Source organism: Arvicola amphibius, chromosome 9, assembly GCF_903992535.2.
Source record: "Arvicola amphibius chromosome 9, mArvAmp1.2, whole genome shotgun sequence".
Classification (NCBI taxonomy): Eukaryota; Metazoa; Chordata; class Mammalia; order Rodentia; family Cricetidae; genus Arvicola; species Arvicola amphibius.
The window spans coordinates 20,180,199-20,203,103 of record NC_052055.2 but is presented as its reverse complement, the minus strand read 5'-3'; the positions used below and the strand labels follow the sequence as shown (position 1 = coordinate 20,203,103).

Genomic DNA, 22,905 nt, shown 5'->3' with positions numbered 1-22,905 from the left:
GCCATGTTTGCTTGTCCACTTTCCACATACAAGTAACTTTCAAGAGCAGTATGTGTCTTCTGCAATCTGATGATGTGCGTGGGGCATGCTGGGGGCATGGCTGGCTGGGAGAGATGGACCGTGGCCGCCCTGGTCCGGGAGTTCTTTACAGGAGGCGCAGGTAAGACATCAGTCTTCACTGTTGCCACACTTCCAGAAGTCAACACAAGAGTTGGTGGGGGTGTCGAGGAGTGCCTCTGATTTCCACTCGGGGTGGGAAGACATTCCCAGAATGCCTTTGGTCTTGGTGACACCCAACTGACAACTGAGTTTCTCTTTACTTGTGCAGTAAATGTTTCTGTGGTCAGAACTACCGGGCAGTAAGTGTTTGACACTTGAAAACTGATTTAATTTCCCAACAACCCAGTTGGGTAGACACTGCTGTCATTCCCATTTTATAGATGGGGGAGCAGAGGCGCTCAGAGGCTTAGCCATCTGTGTAGCAGGTGAGAAGTGGAGCCCAGGCCGTGTGACATCAGCTCCAGGACTGTGCTCTGTGAGCCACTCTAGGTTGTCCCTCACAGTGTGACATTTCAGAATTTTCCATCATATTCTGTGGTGGGTGCATTTCATCCATCCCTTCGATGGTTTCAACTGTGCCCTCCGGATTCTGAATATATCACATGCAGAATCTAGATTTACCCCTGGGCTGCTTCAAGGGCCTTTATGGGGTAGGGTGTGGGGTGAGGAGATGGCTCATTAGGTCAGAGTGCTGGCTGTGCAAACATGAGGACCAGAGTTCAAATCCTAACACTTTACATAAGACACTGGGCGTGTCTGTGCACTCCTATAACCCCAGACTGTTGGAGGCAGAGAGAGCCCGGACACCCAGCACCCATCTCTGGCATGTTTGTGTTCATGAGCTTGTGTGCACACATGCATACATGCTTATCAGCCTACACACACTAGAAACTTCGAGGGGGTCTCAAGGGAGGGACAGGACCCAGTATTGGCCTGAAACTGGTGAAGTTGACCCATCTGTTGAGAGGTGTAGGTGGAGAGTGATGGCCACCTCAGGACACATCTCTGCTTGAACCTGCTCCAGAAGACTTGAGTGCCAGCCAGGAGTGGGGAGCCCCTTGCTGTTAGGGGCTGGCAATGTGGCGGATTAGTTTCCAGGGAGACCACGGTTGCATTTTGAAGCCAGGCTCCTTGCAGCTGAGCATGTGCCATTAAGGAAGTCTTTGAGTTGGGTTTAATGGTCCTCTTTTGTTTTGAAGTGACTGTTTACTGAACCTTCAAAGCCAATGCCACAGCAGGATGTGATATGGGGCCTGAATAATTGCATCAGACACCCCCCCCCACCACCATAGGAAGCAGGTAGTGAGGAGCCTAGCCAGGAGTAGCCCTGAGCCCCAGCCATTGCTGGAAAGGACTGTGGTCATTCGGCAACCAGAAAGAGACCTACGGTCCCATGGAACCTGGTTCCTGGGGAACTTGGCCGTTTGATGTTGTGCTGGCCCTAATTAGGGATACCCTAATTAAGTCAGAGGAGGCAGGTTTTTTTTTTTCCTTAAGAAAAAAAAAGGGAAATGTTTTGAGAACATTTCATGAGGGATTACTTCTGAAAGATTATATAAGTTATATAAAATTAGTGGAAGAAAACCTAGAAACTTCAATTAAGTGAAGTCACCCATAAACACCAATTACAAAGTGGGTTATATACTCGGGCTCACAAAAGCCCAGACAATTAAAGGACTGTGAAATTTCCTTTTCGTCCAGTCTTCCCTTCCCTGTGCGTGAAGTTATATAAGCTACGCCAGTTTCCGTGATGGCCATGGGACTCTGTTTTGTATGTCTATAGTAAATCCCACTGGGGACACGTATTTGAGGACCTACTATGTGCCAGGTCCAGTCTGAAGTGCTGGGGCTATAGAGTAGCAAACAAAATGGCACAAATTTCTGCCTTTGGAACCTAAGAGAATGATGACAGATAAGGGACAGATAAGTGGCGTCAATCAAGTCTTAAAACAAAACCTTTTTATTTTTTATTATTATTTATTTTTATTATTATTTATTTTATATATGTGGGTGTTTTGCATGCCTGGTGTCCTGCGCAGGTGCTGGAAATTGAAAATGGATCTTCTGTAAGGGTGGCGACAGTGCTTTTAACCATTAGACCACCTCTCTAGCCTCAATTCTCCTATATGCGAAAAGGGATCCATGCAGTGGCACAGTCAGTACAGTATGTCTTCAAGGGTGGTGAGGGAGAGTCTCATGGAAGGGGACCTTGAGTAACAGTGTGGAAGAATGGCTCAGTTTGTGCAGAGACCCTGAGGTGGGCAGCTAGTCTCCTACCTGTGTTTGGGCTAGGCCAGTTTCGCACTAGCTGAAGCAACACTGCAGTTAGTACAGTCTTGCAGCTTTATCCTTGAAGGATTTATCTGTGGCCTAAAGGAATGCATTTCTCAAAGCTTCTGGAACCTGAACGTCTCGCAGGGCACGTCTCTGCTTACATTCCTGTGTGTGAGCGCTCATCTTCTGGATTATTTCGAAAGATGTTGGATGTGGACATTAGTATCGAGAGGTTGCTGAGTTCCCAGTTTCCAAGGGCTTAGGGGGAGTCTTATCTCTTCCTGTGGTCCTCCAGTCTTGCTGTCCGCGTGGTTTTGAGAAAGCAAGAGTGTCTTCTCATGCAGATTCCTAGGCTCACCCTTAAATTCTTTGTTGATCTGGGTGGGGCTCAGGAATTTGCCCTCTTAGCAAACCCTTGCTTATTCTCTCTAGGTTTTGCCGGGATTGCAGTAGAGGTCAGTGTGTGTGGGGGGTGGGGTGGGGGGGGTATGTGCTTAGGCCACCATGAGCTGCCAGAGACTTCCTCTGTAGTTCATGAAACAAGAGGCTCCCTCTTTTTTATGTGTGTGTTTGTTTCATCCCACCATGGATATATCTGGAATATATTCCAGGTGGATGTATTGAGTCATGCTAACCATGACTTTGGGGAAATGCTTCTCATCTTACTGCTTTCTCTTCCTTCTTACTGGGGAAAGAAAAATTCTGTTTCCTCTTTGAGAGCCAGGTGAGGCATTACCCCATTTGGGGGACTCCCACCAGCTGCCTTTCAGTTTTTCCCAGTTGGAGAACGCTGCCCTCTGAGGCTTTGTGGCAATGGTTTCCACTTCAGCCTTCTTCCAAGACTGAGCTTTGTAGCACATTGAGCGCTTCTCTTCAAGGCTGTCCGCTCATGAAGTGCCTGTGCATGGCAGGCACTCATTTAGTGTCCTGTCCAGGAAGGGTGCCTTTGTATGCTGACTCACTAAAGCAGAGCCGAGCTCTTGTGCTGCTCACCCCCTCAAGCACTCCCTCTTTCATGTAGCTTCATAATCATCCTCTGGGGCAGGGACTAGCCATTAGCATCTTTTACTGATGGAGACGGAGTGGCACCAGGTGATGAAGTCACTTGGCCTCTCAGGTCACTCCGTGAATGGATCCGAGGTTGGGCCAGCTGACTCTAGTCATGCTCTGACCCTTGAATGTGTTTGTCCGTCAAGGCCCTCTGCCCCTGCGTGGTTGATTGCCAGTGGAAACACACACATCCATGAGTGCACCCACACATACACAAGCATTGTAGAAAGAAGCATAGCACCTTTTGTAGTCCATCAGGGCATCTTTCCTGGAAGGTTGGGGTGATGGAAATGGGGTGATGGATGAGTTGCTGTCTGTCCAAAATGGAAGCTGATTCAACACACAGTGTGGCCATGGCTAGGCCCTGGGGCAGGTTCATGAACCCGTGTCTGCCTCTGGGAGGGTTGGGTGAACATAAATGCTAGCTAGCGAGAGGAGCAGGATCTCAAAGGTCAAAGTCATTTTGGAGTTGGTAGGTGCACGCAGGAAAGAGCATGCATGGACGGTTGTGAAGTCGTGAACTTAGACTTTGAACCTTGTGGGGTACAAGAGTTGTGTGTTTTGCTTGTCATCTCATGGCTATTAACAAAGACAGGAACAAATTAATGGAGCAACAGCTCTGGACTCTGCACGGGGAAGGTTCCATGAGGCAGGCATTAGCCCGGGAAGGCTTAACGGTACACAAACATTTCCTAGGTAAGAACATTGGAGCCCTGTGTTAGGTGCTTAAATAATGAGTTCTCATGTTTCCTGAATTGGAGAGTCAGCCAGGTGAACTGATGGACTAATTTCACTGTGGAGGAACTGGGCAAATTAAGCAGCAATTCGTATCATAAAGTGGGAGTGAGGGCAGCCCCTCTGCCTTTGCACAAGTCATTTGCCCTTTCTGTGTCTTATTTACTCGCTCAGGCATAGGCCTCTGTACGGTTGCTGTGAAGTCCTTTGTACTCTCTTTAGTACTATCCACACATACCGGGTTGTTCTAATGTTGCTCGTGGGTCCCTTTGGAGTCCTAGGTGGCTAGTTGGGTGACCCCTTTGAAAACTTTCTCAGGCAGTGAAATGTGCACAGGCACCACTTACCTGTCCTCTGGTGGGAGGTAGTGTCTTAAATAGTCATTGAAAAAATAGCAGAGCAGTGAAAATCTAGGGCTGTGTGTGCGTGTGTGTGTGTGTGTGTGTGTGTGCGCGCGCGTGCATGTGTACAGACAGGTGAATTTGGAGAATGGGAAAGGGGTGGAAGAGGAGTTTCGTTTGCAGAGAAATCTGGAGTGTGGAAACGCATGCGCTACAAAAGGTGGGAAAGAAAAGACCCACAGTGCAGACCACTGTGATCCCATCCCTCAGGAGGCCAAGGAGCCTCACAGGCTCGCCCAGCCTAGTCTTGCAAACAAGTCCCAGGCCAGCCTGGGCTACACAGTGGAACCCTGTCTCCAAAGGAAAACAGACAAACAGTGAGGTCCCGGACGCTGTTGGCAGATGTGAAGCCCACACAGCTCAGATGCCCTGATCTGGCCTAGGCTGCCCAACGTACGTTTCCACAGTGAAAGCAGTTCTAGATCTGTCTACTCTGTAGACACTGTACCTTTTATTTCCTTGTCATTTAAATTTAAATAATGTGCAGTCCCTAGTGGCAGCCCTGTTGGATAGCTCATTGGATGGACAGACAGACAGACCTAAAGACAGATGGCTTATTTGCTTGGTTTCTGGTAAAGGACCTAAAAAGACAAAGCAAGTTTGAAGATATAATTGATGTATTTGTTTATTTTTATTTTTTTTAATTAAGTGGAGATGTAGCCATATGCTCTGAAAACATCCTGAGCATCCGCCCTGGCAATGTGGGTAAAAGGGAAGCTCAGTGCCCTTGCTTTGATTAAAGTAGAAGAGCTTGAGGTGGAGCAGTCTTTCTGCGCGGGGGCAGCTGGATGGGGACCACCTTTTGTGGGTGTGCCTTCCTTTTCCCCGGCGTCTTTATTGCTGGTGTACTTGGGCAAGTGTGTGAGGGTGGGCGGGCAAGGAAGCAACAACCATTGATTATCCCCAGACTGTCATCCACCTGATGGACAGGGATAATTAGTGGATTAAGCAAGTCCCAATCAGAAAATAAAAGCCCGGGACTGGTATTTATGATGGATGGGTTCACCCAGTGCCTTTCATCTGAGGCTCCTAGGAGACCTGTATCTTGCATGTAGGCTGGGGTGGGGAAGTTTAGTTTGGGGGACAGAACTCTGGCAGGCATTCCTGGGCCCTGACCCTAATTATGCACGCCCACTTCTGGAAGCTGAATGCATTCCTGAATCCAGAGATGCTCGGCTTGGGTCAGAAGGGCCAGTTGCCTCTCCATGCTTCTTTGCTTTTTATCTCCCTGGAGGCTAAGCACTTGGGAAGGGAGCCTGATTCTGTGAGAGAGGACCGACCTGGAGGCAGTACAGTGATGCTTCCCAGTGCCACAGAAAACCCGAAGATGAGAAAAAGCTCACTCCCATTCATACAAGTGACAGCCACTGCGTGCTCCAGTGTGATTAGGGCTATACAAGGGATTTTCTTTGTGTCATGCCTGCTCTTTTCCCCATGGCTGACCTGACCACTTTCAGAGTGACTGCACGGTTCTGTGAGGTGTCGCTGTGTTTCTGGAGCATTGCCTCTGTTCTGCCTTGGCTCCTGCAGGACACGCATCTAAAGCAGGACCTAATGGCTGGCTGAGTCACTTTGTCACACTGGACTCGATCCTGAAGACTGCATCTGTCCCTCAGGCTGCTTTGACTCCCCAGAATCAGGGTCACTTCTGCAGTAAGAAAGATCTGGCGTCAGGTAGTTTTTACCTTTCTCTGGGATTCTGGGCCTGTTTCCTTCTATACAAAGTCATAGTATCACAGGCTTTGTTTCAGACATGTCGTGCGAATGTGCTATAGGCTGGACTCCTCAGGAAGTGTTCCATGGCAGTCAGCAGTGTTGAGCTCAGGTTATACATGCCACTGCCCAGGCCACCGCCCTCCCCACTGCCATAGCAAGGAAAGCAAAGTCTGCATTTTTGCCAAATCTCCAGGGTCAGGTACACCAGTTAATACTTGAGAAGTACAGGTACAGATAGAGCCTGGTGCCTAGCAACTGTTTAGAAAGTGCTGATGTTGGATGCAACTGTCGCCAGTGATCTCCTCCACAGGGATACAGGACCAGTCTGGTCCTACCTGCCTTGTATGTCTGAGCTGTGCTGGCTTGTCAGCCAGCCTCTGTCTGGCCCCTTCTGGGCAGGACTGAGGTCTTTGAGCAGAACCCAGTTCCCTCTAGCCTGCCTCTGCTAATCCCGATTTTCTTCCAGGTTCAACCCTCCCTAGTTCTCCTGGCTCCTCCAATGTTGTGGGTTTTCTAGCCAAGGTCCCTACCCTTCTGGGTCCCTTGAGTGGTGATGAAGGAATGCTATCGAATTCCTTCAGCTGTCCCTTGACCTCGCTGTCGCAGAGGGGACGGTGTGGGAGAAGCAGTTGGTACATTATTTATGGAGCACGAGTAACCAGCCGTGCTGAGGAGTTCCACAGTTTGTCCCACACTGAGTGTGGGATGCCATCATTTGTCTAATATAGAACACAATCAAGCAAGACCACCCTAAACCTGAGTGTCTGTTGGCTGTCATCTTTGTCCTGCTCTTGCATTGGGTTAGGGTTAGAACTTGACTCCTGGCTTGGGACAAATGGAGGCTGGGGAGGGGAGGGAAGGGGGACTCCGCCTTAAGGATGGATATGAAGAAGGTGGTTTACAGACTGGCTAGGGGCCACCAAATTCTTGAAGGGGAAGGAGATTTAGGAAGCCCTGTCCTAGAGAAAGAAAAGGACTTTATTCTTCTCTTCTTTCCCTAAGGGACCAGGCTGCTGCCCAGGTATGTGATCCACAAGCCAGGTTTGTATATCACCTGGCCAGCTTGGAATTGATGTCCCCTGTCTTCAGCATGAAGGCTGCCCTGGCTCCCTCTGCTGTCTTGTTTGTGGTTCAGCTCTGAACTTTGCCCTTGAAGGCTGGCCTCGGCTGCCTTGTCCACCCTGCCCAGTTTTGCTCCTATTCAGCAAAATTGTGCCACCTCAGTGTCCCCTGGGTGCTTTGTCCCCTGCCAGTCCTGTCTTCCACTTCCTTGTCATTGTACCAGCGAAACCTCTATCTAACATGACAGACATTTCCTTCCACGAGCCTATCCTCTGTCCTTGTCTCATGGTTTCGAAGGAAGAGACCCTGGCTCGCAACTCATACATGAATCATGTCATGTACAAAGTCGAGGGAATGGGCGCAGCTAATCCGGGAGGGTAGGTGAGGAGGATGTATGGCACAGAATGTTCTGGAAGAAGCAACGTTTGTGGTTGGGCAGTGAATGAAGCTTGCAGAATTATTGAGCCCCACCTTCCACCTTGAGTTTTGAAGAGAAGACAGTCATTGGATGGTGTTTGGAGCATGATGGGAACCCCACTAGGTGGCTGCATGAAGTCATGTGATCAGGAAAGACCCTCTCTTCTGTCTGGTGTACTTTGATGAATAACCAGGCTTTTTGATAAGCAGGGTGCTTTTCTCTTTCTCAGCTCTGGCGTCATCTGGGTTCAGTGTTCAAGGCTTTTAAGACCTCCCTTCCACTTCCGCAAGGCCTCAGATGGCTCCTGGGGAAGAGGGTCTGGGTTTTGCCTGTGACTCTGGATGAAGCAGACTCGGTGCTGGGTGGAGTCTTGCTTTCTTTGATTGTGGTGTGTCTGTAAAGTTCTGAAACCTACAGGTGTTGTCTGATGACCCCATAGTGTGTGGGTGGGCATGTGTCCTTCAGAGTTTTCCACTGCGCCCAGGACACCAGCGAGAACACACAGAACCCAGAATCACCTTCTCTCACTTCCTGGTGGAGACTCGGAAGTGCAGGCCTGGGTTGGTGTTGCTCTCCTAAGGGTTCTGAGTGCATCCAGGGTCTTCAGTAGTTAACACCCCCGGGGACTTTTAAAAATTGCCCTTCAGTCTTTCCACAGTTAATCCTGCCCACACCCTCCAAGCCTTTGGCTTTTTGTAGTAAGATTCCTTTCCACTGGGTAGAAACTTTTCCGTGACAGAAACATTAAAAAAACAACAAAAACCCTGGTACATACAAATAGTGTCACCTTGTTTTCAAGTTTTAAAATATTTACATCTTATTTTTTCATTTTTCAACAATCAGGGTTTTGTTTTCTGTCCTTAGAAGTTTTCCTTCTTCCTTCTTCCCTCTTCCCTCCCTCCTCCCTCCCCCTTCCTTCCTCCATTAAAGAGCAGACTCCCTAAAACAGGTGGGTTTGACACTGATAGATCCTCAAATAGCATTCAGTCAGGAGACAGGAGAGTGCTGCTTTTGGCATCTTTCTTATGGCTGGGTGGGCGTTCGTGGGTGGGAAACTGTGTGGTGTATCCCTTGACAAGAAAGGGGACCCTCCTTTTCCTTTCTTTCTTCTAATTTAGGAACCATTGAAGTGAGGCTCCAGGTAGGGGCAGATAAAAAGTTGTTTTTTTTTTCCCCTGGCAGCCCCGGGAATTGAACTTAGGGCCTCACACACACTAGGTGTACTCTCTACCACTGGGCTATCCCCCTCCCCGCACACACACACCAGGTTTGAGCTATAGTGGTTCTCAGACACGCTGCTCTGGTTTGGGGTTAAGTACCTCATTGTTTAGGATCTGTGGACAGTCTGCTGACTCTGTAGTCCTGGTTGCCTTGATCTGTTCTTCTCAAGCAAGGTATCTTGAGTCACCTTTTGCCTCCCACCTTGGCTGATTCTGCAACTGGGACCAGGGATGAGGGATCCCAGCCAGCACAGCCTGTTTGCAGTGTGGCTCCCAGTGAGCATCCTGAGGGGTGGGGGATCTCTCCGAACCTGCAAATGCCAAGATCCACCGCCTCAAACATGGCCTTTCTGCCAGTCACTGCATTGATCCCCTTGAGGCATGGCCTGATTTATTTATTTATACAGCTTTTCTGAGATATCATGCATGTATCAATGTGCCCGTTTGTAGTATGTTCTTAGAGTCACACAACCTTACCGTGGTATTTTTGAGGACTTTCTTCGTCCAAGAGAGAAGCTTCCTGTTAGCTGTCATTCCCAATTTCTCCCCCAGTGCAGCATTCCCCGCAGCTCCAGCAATCCCTTAACTGTCTTTTAGCTCCTTTCCCTCCTGTCTAAGTATAATTAAATGTCCTTGACCAGCTCCACCCGCACCCTCGTTCCTCCCACCACAGGATCAGGTGTTCTAGGTTCCCTACTGGTAAGAGCGTGTGGGGTTTGTCTTTCTGGGTCAGCTGTTTTGTTTAGTATTACACTCTTAGCTTCATGTGGGTTGCTGCAGTGCCAGGATGAGCCGTATTCCAAGGTGCAGATAAACATGGTCTGTAGCCCACCGTCAGCTGATGGACACATGGTTGATGCCTTGTGTTAGTTCTTATGCGCAGTGCCGCAGGAAACCCATGAGTGTGGGTGTCTCCTTGTCGCATCTATTCCCTAAACCAACCCTGTGAGTTAGTTAACGGTGTCTCCCTGCAGAGGTCCGTGACTGACTGACGTCACCAGCAAATGGGAGAACTAGTCGGCTCCACCTAGGCGGTTCCCAGGTTTCTCTTCTCTATTCTTCTCCTGCATGCTTTCCGTGTCAATGGGTGCTGCTGTTCCTAAGGGCGGGGGACTTGTCCTATTCCTGATCTTAGCCAAAAGGCAGTGATGTGACTGAATTGTTTTAATTATTGTCATTATAGGGAAATGGGCCCTAAAGGGTCCAGCAATTTCCCCTAGTAAATTGTGGGCCTGGCCGTGCATGGAGCTTAGGTGATTAGCCTCTGGCTAACCCAGCATGTTGTCACTTAGTCGGCTTCAATTTTTTTCTTTTTCTTTTTCTTTTTCTTTTTCTTTTTCTTTTTCTTTTTCTTTTCTCTCTCTCTCTCCCTCCCTCCCTCCCTCCCTCCCTCCCTCTCTCTCTCTCTCTCTCTCTCTCTCTCCCTCCCTTTCTCTCTCTCCCTCTCCCTCTCTCTAGATAGCATTCATGGTGACCTCGGAGTCACAGTGTGACCCAGTACTCCTAGACTGTTTTCCAAGTGCTGGGGTTATAGGCATAAAACCGCACCTGATCCAACATGATAAATCTTTGGTGGAGAAGGGCTGTTTTCACAGTGTGTTCCATTTTGTAGATGACAGTGGCACCTCCAGCTAGAAGCAGGCTGGCACTTTTCTAAATGTCTGGACAGGTCTCTAGAGGTCAGGACTCTGAGTTACCCTGGACTCTTTAGTTTCTGGAAAGAGTAATTTCTATATAGATTTGATAGAGAAATAGTGGCAAAGAGGAGTCAAAATAGATCTTTGTAGTGTCTTGATGGGATCACAGTGCTGGTCTGAGTACCCTCAAGGTCGATTGGTCTCAGTCAATCTCCCTTCCTTCTCTCCCTCCCACCCTCCCTCTCTCCTTCTCTCTCCCTCCCACCCTCCCTCTCTCCTTCTCTCTCCTTCTCTCTCCTTCTCTCTCCTTTCTTCCCTCTCTTGCTGGCGTGCGTGCGTGCGTGCGTGCGTGTGTGTGTGTGGTGTGTGTGTGTGTGTGTATGTGTGTGTGTAGGTGGACCAGAGGACATCCTTAGGCAGCGGGTCTCAACTTTCCTGAGGCTATGACCCCTCAGTTTGTGGTGACCCCCCAAACCATAAAATTATTTTGTTGCTACTTCATGGCTGCAGTTTTGCCACTGTTACGAATAGTAATGCAAGCATCTGATATGCACCCCTAGGAAAGGGTTGTTCTACCCCAAAGGGATGGAAACCCACAAGTTGAAAACTGTCCTAAGTTATCATCCTCTGACGGCTCTCTGCCTTGTTAGAGACAAGGTATCTCATTGGCTGGGCACTCACCCATTAGGTCAGACTTGCTGGCCAACAAGCCCTGGGGTCAGTCTGTTTCTGCCTCTTCAGTATTACAAGCATATACCACCGTACCCTGAATTTTTATGTGAGTTCCGGGGATCTAGCTCAGGCCCTCATGCTTGCTTGCTGTCTTTCCAGTCCCCTTGGCCCTTGTTTTTTGTTTTTTTTTTGTTTGTTTTTTTTCTTTGACATCATCTTTTATAGTGCAGTGCAGGCTAGCCTTGAACTTGGTAAGTAACCAAACCAGGGCTGGCCTTTAACTCCCAAGTGCTAGGATTATAAATGTACACTAGCACGACAAGCTCACTTGTTAATATTTCAGTTCTGTTGTTGGGCTGAAGACGTCCCCAGGGGATAAACACAGGATAAGGACCTTGTGTCAAAAACCATGTCTAGACATAGGTTGGCCCGACTCTGATGTAGCTGCCGAAGGGCCTCTACCAAGACCCCTGGTGCAGCTTAGGGTCCATGGGAGCAAGTGGCTGCGATGAGACCAAGCAGGACCCAGATGCACCGTTGCAGAGCAGCTGGGGGTGAGCTGGCAGCATATGCAAAACAGACTGCAGGACTTGGCCTGGTAGGAAATTCACGGTGTAATTGTTGCCAGAACCTCTAATTTGGTCTTAAATTTTTTTTAGTGTAATGACTTTATTGTTTTCATTAAAATGATACATGACCCTTACAAAAACAAAACAAAACAGCATGCCTTAGAGGAAAGCACAGAGAAGAAAGCAATGTATTGGTCCAAGTCTTAGCTCCCAGAAGTCGCCCATTTTAATCATAAGACAGCTTTCCATGTAACCCTTGTGCACATTTTCAGAGAGAATTGGTGGCTAGAGGAATATATAAAAAGGGAGGCAGAGGCAGGTGGATCTCTGTGAGTTCAAGGCCAGCCTGATCTACAAGAGCTAGTTCCAGGACAGCTAGAACTGTTACACAGAGAAACCCTGTCTCGAAAAGCCAAAAAAAAGTAAATAAATAGTAAAATAAATAAAAAAATTAATTCTTGTTATTCCTTTCTCCTCTTAGCAACAAAACTAAGAGGCGGCATGATAGTATTTTTACCCTGTCAGGATGCCCAGCATTTGTAATCTGTCAGGATGCCCAGCATTTGTAATCTGTTCTGTGCCTGTGACCCGGGGTGGATGATTCTGTGATATACAGTACCCCCACCCATGGTTCTTCCTTTAGTGGGTTTAATTGGTTTAATTGGGGCAAAGGCAAATCACCCTCTTGGTGGACGGCTGCTTCATCTCGATATGTATGTCCTGTGTATGGGAAGGGAGGTGGCAGGCTGCACTCCGGTTTGCCCTGGCCACAACTGCACCTGCTCATTTGCCTTTGTGTCTCAGTCCTGTCCTCAGAAGGAGCGGAAGAGCTCTTGTGCTGACTTCAGGACACGGCGGGGAATGTGCTGAGGGGTCCCTTAGAGGAGTGGGATTGGACTTCAGAGCTCAGTACAGAGGGAAGATGATCAGTGCTGATTCTAAGGGCCATGCGAACAAGAAGGACAGACGGCTTGACCTAGGTAGCCCAGGAACGGGAGGAGTCCTATGCTGGCTGAGGTTCGCCGGAGAACCACCTGGTGCTATAGTGTACATAGATGTTGGAGTTAAATATCAGCTATATTTAGGTTATTTTCCAGCTTTGGGAGTCTGATAGGCTGATACTACTTCCCGATAGCTACCTGTCCTAGGGAGAGGTTTCAGTCACCCAGCTCCCTCCTCCTGGGACAAAGGTGAGAATAGACAGAGCCATGTTGCATGCGCAGGTGACCCAGGAGAGAGCCTTGAATGTTCTGTATTTTTAAAATTTGGACCTGCCATGTACATGTATTGACCCCAAGGTGTAGGCGTCAGAGTCAGCAAAACTAGTTCCTGTTGGTGTCTGTGTTCACTTACAAGATTTTTGGGATAGGGTACATCTGAAACAGCTCCTGAGCCATGGCCTGTGTGTGTCGCGTGTATTCTACAAAGGAGGGTCACATCTGCAGAGTGTTCCTTGCGAGGTTGGAAATGCTTGTTTGGATCCTCACACTGTGACTGATTGCTGGCTTTGTTCTGTTGTAGGGGAGCTATCCAGTTTGGGAAGATTTCATAAACAAAGCCGGAAAGCTGCAGTCACAGCTGCGGTAAGTAGACACGTGTATTGTACAGGAGAAGGTGACATCCTTAAGACAGGAAGATGGGTCAGCACACATCTGGGTTAAACTGAGAAGTGTCGCAGACAGAGAGGCATGGAGCGGGCTCTGCTCAGAGTAGTATCAGTTCATATTACCCTCTGCCCCATCCCCTGCAGCCCCATGTATAAAATGGGCCTTATTTCTGCTCTGCCTCCTGCCACAGGAATTTTCAGAGCTGATTACATGAAGTAATAGTGGATACTCTTTATGTGGCGCCCACTGTGTGCCAAGCATATGCGACTTTGTCAAAAGTCTCAACCCCATAAGGTACAGCTCTCAGCCGAGTTTGACTGGTGAAGTCGAGGCACAAGTGTGTGTTCATAGAGATGCCACCAGTAAGTGACAGAATGGAGAATTACATACGATCTGTCTGCCTCCAGAGTCCAAGTACTTTCTCGTCCACCTGTATTTTTCTTCCAGATGCAGAGTTTAAGTCTCAGTGTCGACTGGTACCCAGTTCCGGTCACATGACATTATCTAGGACAAGGTCATCTATAGAGATAAGTCTTAGCAGTGGTCGGCCAGGCTAGGGGTTTCAGAGGAGACCAACTACAGATGGGTGAGAGGGATCCTTATGAGCTGATGGGGATGGTTTGAAGTTGGAGTGTGGCTCGCTGCAGAGTTCTACATTTTTAACAAAGACCAGGGAGAGCAGCCCTTAGACACTGAGAAGTACATTTATGGCGTGAAAGTTGTGCCTTGCTGGGCAGTAGCAGCGCACGCCTTTTGATCCCAGCACTTGGGAAGCAGAGGCGGGAGGATCTCTTTGAGTTTGAGGCCAGCCTTGGCTAAAGAGTGGGTTCCAGGGCAGCCAGGGCTACCTGGTCTTGAAAAAACAAAGCCTCAAAAAGCTTCTTGAACACTATCAGCTGCTGAGTCTCACTGAGAGCCCGCATTTCCTACGCATTTCCTAGTGTGCCTGTTCGTTTTCCTTTGCTGTGATAGATAAAGCACCCACCTGTTGCAGCTCCGCCCTTGGAAGTCAGTGTGGGAAGAGGTAAGGCAGTGTGCTCAGGGGGTACTCCAAGGAGCACGGGACGCTTGAAAACTTGTAAAGTTCGGGGATTGATTGGTTTGGTCTGAGATGGGTGAGGATGGAAGAGAGGGCAGAGCAATAGATAGGGGTGTTCTAGGAAAAAGAGCCACAGGGGTGATAGGCAGATGAGGGACCTTTCTGAGTCTCTCTGCCAGTGCATACCAGAGGCTACTGCTCAGAGCTGCTGCCATGGGACTAAGAGGCACATGATTCCCCTCTGGCTTAGAACTGGGCAGTAGTGCATGGGTTTCTTCCAGCTTCCGTGTGGTGATCTTTGCTGCCTTGTGTGTGACCCCCCAAGTAGGCACTGAACTCTTAAGTGTGTGTGCCTTCTCCGGTTGTTTGGCCCTTGACCATCTCCCTGCTTTCTGGCTTGCTGGGTCATGTCTGGGTCTTCATCTGAGGTCCTCACCAGCCAGTCCTCGTGGAGCTACCCTGGCCTTCTGGCCCTATCCCATCCACCGCTTCTCCCTCTTTGGGGGGGGGGAGGAGTCTCCTGAACCACAGCATTTAAATTTCCCCTTCGTTTTTCTCGTTCACTCTCTGCCGCTCAGATGGGCTTTTGGTGTAGGGCCTGGAGAAAAATCGCTCCCTTTCCCCCTTTTGTTGGTGAGGGTGGTAGACCTTGAAGTATGAGCTCACTGCCTGTCTTTCACAGAAAGTAAAGCTCAGGGAAGACTTCTCCACTTGCCTTCTACACTCCCTCCTGTCCCCCCCATTTAGGTCTTCTGAGGTCAGGGACTTTTTTTTTTTTTTTATCAGTTTATCAAACAGCTAGCACCTTCATGAGAGTAACTTTTGTGTCCTGGAGAAAGGCTGCAGTTACCGCTGCAGGAGCTGCGCTTCTGTCCTGGGGTGTGTAAGCTGAATCTCTCCTTTAGCTTTGCTGGTTTCGTATTTGCTCTGTGCACACAGACAGGGCCGGAATGTCCTGCGATGATGTCAGAAAGCACGGTGTGGCTGTCATTAGAGAGCTCTTAATTCCTTAATATTGACCGGCATCCTGATTTGCAGCGGACTCCAGTGACTATAAAGGACAAGGCTTGTCTGCAGCCGGCTCATCAAATATGGGTGACTGGCATTGAGTTGAATGAGAATAAATCAAGCTGGCTTGTCAGATAGTAATCGTAAGTCAGAATGAGCTATTTATAAGTCTCAGAATGTTTGATCAAGATAACTTTTTCAGTATTTGCATTTGGTGTCAACACTTTAAAAATATGCTTTGGAGTATGTGTGCACGTGTGTGTATGTGTGCGGGTGTAGTATGTGTGTATTGTGTGTGGAGGATGGCTATTTTTAGAATTGAGCAGATACAGTCTATTTTTGGTTTTTCGAGGCAGGGTTTTTCTGTGTATCTCTGACTGTCCTAAAATTCACTGTAGACTAGGCTGGCCTTGAACTCAGAAGCCTGCCTGACTCTGCCTCCCAAGTGCTGGGATTAAAGCCACCCCAGCTGGCTTGAGCAGATGTATTCTTGATCTACTAGGCCTCCCCATTTTGAAATCTGGTCTTAGGGACTGTACCCAGAACCTTTGAGAAACTGTTGCTGCATTTAAGAGAGACCATTCCTTTTCTGCACTCTGAGCTCATTTTCTAGTTCTTATTCTTCTTTTAGTGACTTTCTTAGGAAAGCTCAGTGGAGACTAAGAATCATGAAACAAACACAAACAAAAAAGACTCCATCAGTCTTTGAGTTGATTTTAAGTCCTTGGATGTCGAGGGCGGGGCTTATGGTTTGTCACAGAGCAGCCTGGGATACTGGTTATTCCTCAGCTTACGATGTTGTAGGTCAGAGTGCTAGGAACCAGCAGGCTACCAAGTGCCCAGTCCAGCCATCTGGTAGCGCTTAAGGGAATGGGTAAGCATTCAGAAATTCTTAGGACATGAAACGAGTCTTAATTCTTCCCATGGTTGTTTTGAGGACTTCACAAAGATGTAGTTGAGAGAGCATCCTGAGGCTGAACAAAACAACAATGAATGGAACCAGAAAACAGTATCTGAGTCTCCTGATAGTTGGGATTTAGGGAGAAAAGCTGTACCGTTAGCAGCCCGGGCTGTAATGGCTGAGTCAGTGCTGCGCATCAGGCACTCTGCTATGAACTGGTGATCTCTAAAACGTCCTTTGACTTGTGTTCTCAGTTTCCCTTTTTCGGCAGTGAGTTGTTGAACTTTCTGCTCTCCAAGATTTGGTTCCCTGCCAGTTCGTGTGTGCATATATTACTTTCCCGTGCCAAAGCTGATGTCACCTGTTCTGTCTATACTCTGAAGGATACTTTCTTCTTCTCTGGGGTAGAAACACCTCCCTTTTATTTCTTTGCAAAAATGTTCTTGGTAGTTTACACAGTGAGGCCATTATTAGGGTTGGGGGCTAGGGGATAAAAACAACACAACACCATTTACTGCTGGATTGTTTTCTCTGGAAGGTTCTGTTCACTCTGTAGCAGAGGTTTGAGCCCAAGAGCTGTGATGAATTTGCCAGTGTGAGACATTCCTCATGCTTTTGTTATCTGTTTGCATTTTAGGACAACAGTAGTAGCAGCAGCTGCCTTCTTGGACGCCTTTCAGAAAGTGGCTGACATGGCCACCAACACACGTGGTGAGCAGATGGAAGGCTGCCTTCCAGCACTAACTGAATCCAGCACGTGGGCTCTCCCTCTGGGTGGCTTCTCCAGAAGATACGGCTTGAGTTATCAGAGCTTGGCTGACTTGCAGTTTTCGTCTATTTTTAACGCTGTGGGGTTGCACACAGGAGAAGTTGTAACTGGTTCCCCAGATAGTGCAGCACAGTAAAGACTAGATGAGAAAGGAAAGGAGCCACTGTTCCCTGGGCGGGGGTGGGGGTGGGGGTGGGGGTGCCTGCTGTGGGCGTGGTTGCTTGAGTGACATCACCCTTGGTCTTGTCCTCTCCAGCACACGTTACCCTGTGATCCTCCTTGTTCCCTTGTGGAATGAGAAGTCCTGGAGGTGACTGTATGACTACTGTCTTGGGTTCTCAATGAATAAGGACTCCTTTTCTAATAGGCACAGCATCCCCTATGCCGTATCCATCTCTCTGCCTCTAGTTTAGGCTGCAGACCCCATGAATGAGAGACTGACATAGTCCTTATGGCATTCCACGAGACAAGTGTCCAGAGCCTAGCTGATATTTAAAATAATACGTTGATGAAAGTAGTGATTAAATGACTGAAAGGTGACGTCTTTTGAAAAGATTGAATGGTTGCAGAGAATACCAACGATATTCATAACATGCCGGAGGCACTAGGAGGAAGGGGATACTCTTAGGCCTCCCTTTGTGCAAGGGCGTTCCCTCCATTCCCTTGCAGTCACTCTCTTCTGCTTCTTCCTTGCCTGGTGGTTCTGGGCTCCCTCGTTGCGTGCATAGCTGCTTGCTCATTGTCATTGTGACATCGGGAACCTTGGGTGTTGAGGGCATTGCGAGGGGAGGAGGGAACTGTTCCCAGTACCCCTAGTGGTCCATAGTCATTGACCATAGGCATTTAATTAAATAATAGAATGAAACTCCATACCCTTTTATTGCAGAACTATCAGGAGACTACACGGATCAATATGTTCCTCCTTGTCCCTAACGAGCACACAGTTTGAGTAGGGAGACAGATGTGTAAATAAAGATGCCATTGCAGAAATGTGTGGATAATATGTGTGGTGCAGTAATAGCTGAAGCACGGAGTGCCAGGGGAATATAGGAAAGTGAGCAATCAGGGACATCTTCCCAGGGGAGGTATTGTTTTCCTCCTTTCTGAGATGCCAACAATATCGCAAAAAAGTTCCCACGGAACTGTGACAGTGACATCAGCATCTGGTTTGTCTGTGTGGTGAGGGGTCTTAACCTGTATCGTTTTAAATCCCTTTAAAATTATGACCCAACTTATGTGTACCTCTTGTAGAAACTTCAGAATCTGCTACTCTAAAGAACTCACTGTGCAAACCAGTGTTTGGTACTGTAAACCGTGACCATTCATCTGCGGTGTATTTCCTTCTCATCTCAGCCATGTCTGGAATTGTCAGTCTTTGGGGTACTTTCTGTAACTGTCAATCAACATACATTATTTTGGGTATGTGCCATGGGATGTGTGTTCAGGTCAGAAGACAGCTGGCGGGAGTTGGTTCTCTGTTTCTAGCGTGTGGTTTCAGGGATCTAACTCAGGTCTCCAGTCTTGGCAGCAAGCGTTATTACCCGCTGAGCCCTCTTTTCCTGAGACATGGTGTTATGTGGTCAAGGTTATGTAGCTGAGAATAACCTTGAACTCCTCCTCCTGCTTCTACCTCCCCAGTGCTGGGATTACTGGTGCAAGCCATTATGCCGGGCATGGGAGTGCATTTCCGAGGCTCTAGGATTCAGAGGATGTTTTTGGATGTTACTGTCAAATTTCTGGATGGATAAAGGGGCAACTGGAAAGGTGACCCCGATTGTCTGTGATTTCCTGCAGTAAGAACTTGAGTTTTTGAAGAGACTGCTCCCAGGGTGCTTTCTGGTAGGAAATTGGAGGGCCTGGGAAGTCTCATGCTTCTAGGGGAGGGAAAATAACCAGCAATTGTTTGTTAGAAAAAACACAGGAAGAAGCTCTTTGTAGAGCTGGGCTTTGGGGGCCGTTCCTGTGGCTGCAGACCTGTTTGTCACAGTGAACAGACCCCTATATGACGTATCTTTGCCGTTTGGTTTCAGGTTGTTTTGGCAGCAGGTTTGTGTAGAACCCAAATGCACGGGCGCTTTCTTTCATTGGATGTGGATACCCATGCTCCTTAAAGAATTTATGGCTGACAGCTGTTTCCATGGTAATGAAAAGAGTAACTTGGAAGTTTTTCTCTAATGTCAGCAAATTAATTTTTAGTCATAAAAAGGAAAAGTTACAGAACATACTCTTTACCCCCCCATCCCCCCAAAAGTCTAAAAGCCAAATTTAGCCTTTCCCCTCATAGAGATTAGATTTAGTCTCCTTTATAAACATTTTTTTCACCGCCCTCTCCGGGGAGAAGGAAAGCTAGCTGCAGATTGGTATGTAGTCCTGATGGCTGCTCCCAGGAAGCGTTGATCCCATGCTTTTGCTCTGAACTACAGTACCATTGTCTTTCCTTGCCAGCACCTGTAGATCCGCCATGTTCTTCCTGTTAGACGAATGGAATTCCAGTACCAGGATAGAATGAGGATCTAATTATTATTCTGTTGATGGAATTGTATCATGCCCAGGTATTTGCCATGCTAGGCTGTGCTGCAGTTAGTGCCTGTACGTCTATGAATGTCTGTTGGTTTTTTGTGTGTTGTGTATGTATTTATGTGCATGTAGGTATGTGGAAGCCAGAGGTTGGTGCTGGGAGTCTTCCTCCGTCACTCTCCATCTTATTTTTGTGTGTGCATAGGATGCATGTACTTAGTCATGTATGTTGGTGTACCTGTGGGTGTACAGGCACGCGGCGGTCAGAGGTTGATGCAGGATGTCTTCCTTTACCCCTCTCTACCTCGTGTTTCAAGGATCTCTCACTGAATCTGATCTTATCATTGCAGCCCAGCCTTCTGGCCCATGGCGTCAGGGTGCTGCCTGTCTCTGCCTGTGTTCCAGCTCTGGGGTTCCAGGTGCCCACCGCGGCACTCAGCTTTTATGTGGTGACCCTCAGCTTTTATTTGGTGGCCGGGGATCCAAACTCAGGCCACCCTCTAACACTGGGTCCTCTCTCCAGCATAGTGGCCTATTCTTAGCGGTGTCTGCATCACCAAGGAAGGGATGACCCTGTAAAAGATTGTTTACACGTGGGCTTCAGGGTGGTTCAGTGCTGTTTACTCCGCGGGAAAGAGTCTCCTCCTCCGTCTTTTGCTTAGGAACCTTAAAGGTAGTATTTCAACATCTCTCTGGTTAGTAAAAGAGAAGTATTACTGCTCCCCTCCCTTCCTGTTTCCCTTTCTGTTCACCCTTCCTCTCTCCTTCTCCACCCCTTCCTCTTCCCTCCTCCTCTGCCCTCTTCTCTCCTCCTCCCTATGCCTTCCTCTTGCTCCCTCTTTTCCTCTTTTTTAGCTTTTTGAGGTACAGAGTCTGTGCCATCTACTGCCACCATGTTAGGAAGGTGCATATCAGAGCGTCTCGTTCCTGTCTGTCACTTAGTGCCCTCAGCCCATCTTCCTTCCTTGCTACCCTCCCCAGCCTCCGGTAACCACTACGGTGTGTTCAGTTTCTCCAAGACCAACTTTTAGATTCCACAGGAGTAAGATCATAGGCTACTTCTGCTCCTGCTGATTTCACTCACATAGGATTTCCAGTTCCATCCATATTGTGGTCAAAACCAGAGCTTCCTCCTTCCCAGTCGATAGGGGTTCCACTGATTGTCTGTCCTGCCTTTAGTCTTCTGTTGGTGGTCTCCATTCCTCGGCTGTGGAGTACAGTCCTGCTGTAAACAGAGCTGCGGATGTGTCTTCCTCGTGCCATTTCTTTCCTTGAAATATCACTCAGAAGCTGCCTCGCTGGATCATATGCTAGCTCTATTTTTAATTTTTGGGGAAGCTCTAAGGTCCTGCAAGAGACTGTACTAATTTATGTTTCTACAGCAGCGCACAGGGAGGAGTTTCCTTTCCCCACGTCTCTGTCAGCACTTGTCCATCCGTCTTTCCTTTCCTTTTTGTTTTTTGAGACAAGGTTTCTCCTCGTATCCCTGACTGTTCGGGCGTTCTCACTGCAGACCAGGCTGCCCTCAAACTCATAGAGATGCCCCTGCCTCTGCCTCCTGAGTGCCTCCTGAGCACGGGGACTAAAGGGATGTGCCAGCACTGCCTGTCCTGCCCCTTGTCTCTTCAGTAGTGGGCATTCCGCTGAGCTGAGCCACACCATCTCCTTGTGCTTTGCTTTTCCAGGCTGTGTCTCCCTCTCCTCACACACCTGTGGCCATTTCCAGCCTGTCCTGTCCATGGGAGCTCATTTCTGTCGGGCCGGTGTCCAGAATTTCACAATAATTTTAACTAGTCTTCTGGTTGTGTTATTTCACAAAGGAAACAGCTTGGAAAGATTTTTGTCATTTTCACAAAATCTTTGGCCTGAGTTATTAAGAAAATTGATTTAAGAACAACAACTAGTTACTGTAAGAATAGATCAATTTGTAATACATTTATTTTTTATAGAATATTGAAATCCGAGCTATTTTGATCTTGTTTTTCTAAATAAAATCATATAACCTGACTATTTTCCTGTCTATATTGATTAATAATGAAATGATAATAGAATTTTGAGTTTCTTAGTATGAGGCGCAAGTCTGTATGTTTAGTTTATACTCTGGAATTAACATAGGATGTGTGTTAAATATGAAGACATACTCTCTCCGGATTTACTGGCCATAGAAAAATTAGTTTGTAGGCATTAACTATGCGGACCACCTCAGAGTTTGTGGCTGCTTCTGGAGTTGAGAAATCTTTGAGTCGATGGGTGTGCATGTATCTGGGTCAGTTAGTTAAAAACTAAGGGATGAAAAGTAAAGGAAGTGGCTACAGAGACTTCTAGGCATGCTGCAGCAGAGGGCCATGTGCTGGGGAGAGCATCTTTACCCCTGTAAGCTCATCTGACCCGGGGGCCTACTGCATGCAACCTTTCAGTCAGTACTGGCCCTTTGTGGCCACAACAGTGTTTGCCTAGGTCAGCAGGGCCTTTGGAGAGCACAGTGCTGCATGACGTTCAGCTTGGTGTGGTTTTGTTTGCCTCTGTAATTACGTTTAAATCTTTGAAAACCCATCTTGGGGGATGTGCAAAGGTGATATACCAAGTCCATTAGAAGGCGTTTGAGGTTCGCAAGAGGAAAAAGTGGGTTCCAGGTGGACAAGATCCTGTTTAAAAGTGAGCATGGCTTTAATATTGGGAATCATGATTGTAATAGCTTTTGACTGCGTCCCGTGGGCTGGACCCTGTTACGAAAGGTTTGCACATAGTGTTGGTCCCTCTCTTGATGTTGAGGATCCATTCTCAGACCCACATTGGATGATGACTGGGGTGTATGCTTTCTCATATACCTACAGACGTACGTACATACATACAAACACAATACATCCATGCAAAACTGGGACAGGGTTTATTGTGTAAATCAGGCACAGTGAGGTTATCATCTAATAATCAGAACAGTTACAATGATTCTCCAATAAAAGCTATTTAAAACTTAGGAATTGTTTATTTCTAGAATTTTCTGTTTAATGTTTTTGGGCCATGGTAGACTGGAAATAAGTAAAGATGGTGAAGAGGCCCCAGTTGTTCTCACAACACTCTGTGAGGCAGATTTCACGGGATGGAGGCAGACAAGGGAGTGTGCGGACACTGACACGGGTCGTGTGGCCAGTGAACTGGAGCACCTCCTGGAGCCTGGACCTGACCCAGTAAGTTAGGTTCCTTATGTAAGAGCCTTCTGGCCTTAGTGGTTGCTTATATTTGGCCTTAAAAT

The 22,905-nt window shown here is 47.8% G+C and overlaps 1 protein-coding gene across 14 annotated transcripts in view; it reads left to right on the top strand.

Moving 5' to 3' along the window:
• The window catches only part of Mtss1 (MTSS I-BAR domain containing 1), a 138,165-nt gene that overhangs the window by 9,561 nt on the left and 105,699 nt on the right, over nucleotides 1–22,905 (top strand). For 13 of the 14 annotated variants that reach the window (XM_038342147.2, XM_038342143.2, XM_038342145.2 and 10 more), the window contains exons 2-3: nucleotides 13,336–13,397; nucleotides 17,007–17,080. In XM_038342147.2, the coding sequence (XP_038198075.1) occupies nucleotides 13,336–13,397; nucleotides 17,007–17,080 (136 nt within the window). Of the gene's footprint in view, nucleotides 1–3,998; nucleotides 4,081–13,335; nucleotides 13,398–17,006; nucleotides 17,081–22,905 lie in introns of those variants that run through there. The other variant, XM_038342142.1, reaches the window with a different exon arrangement.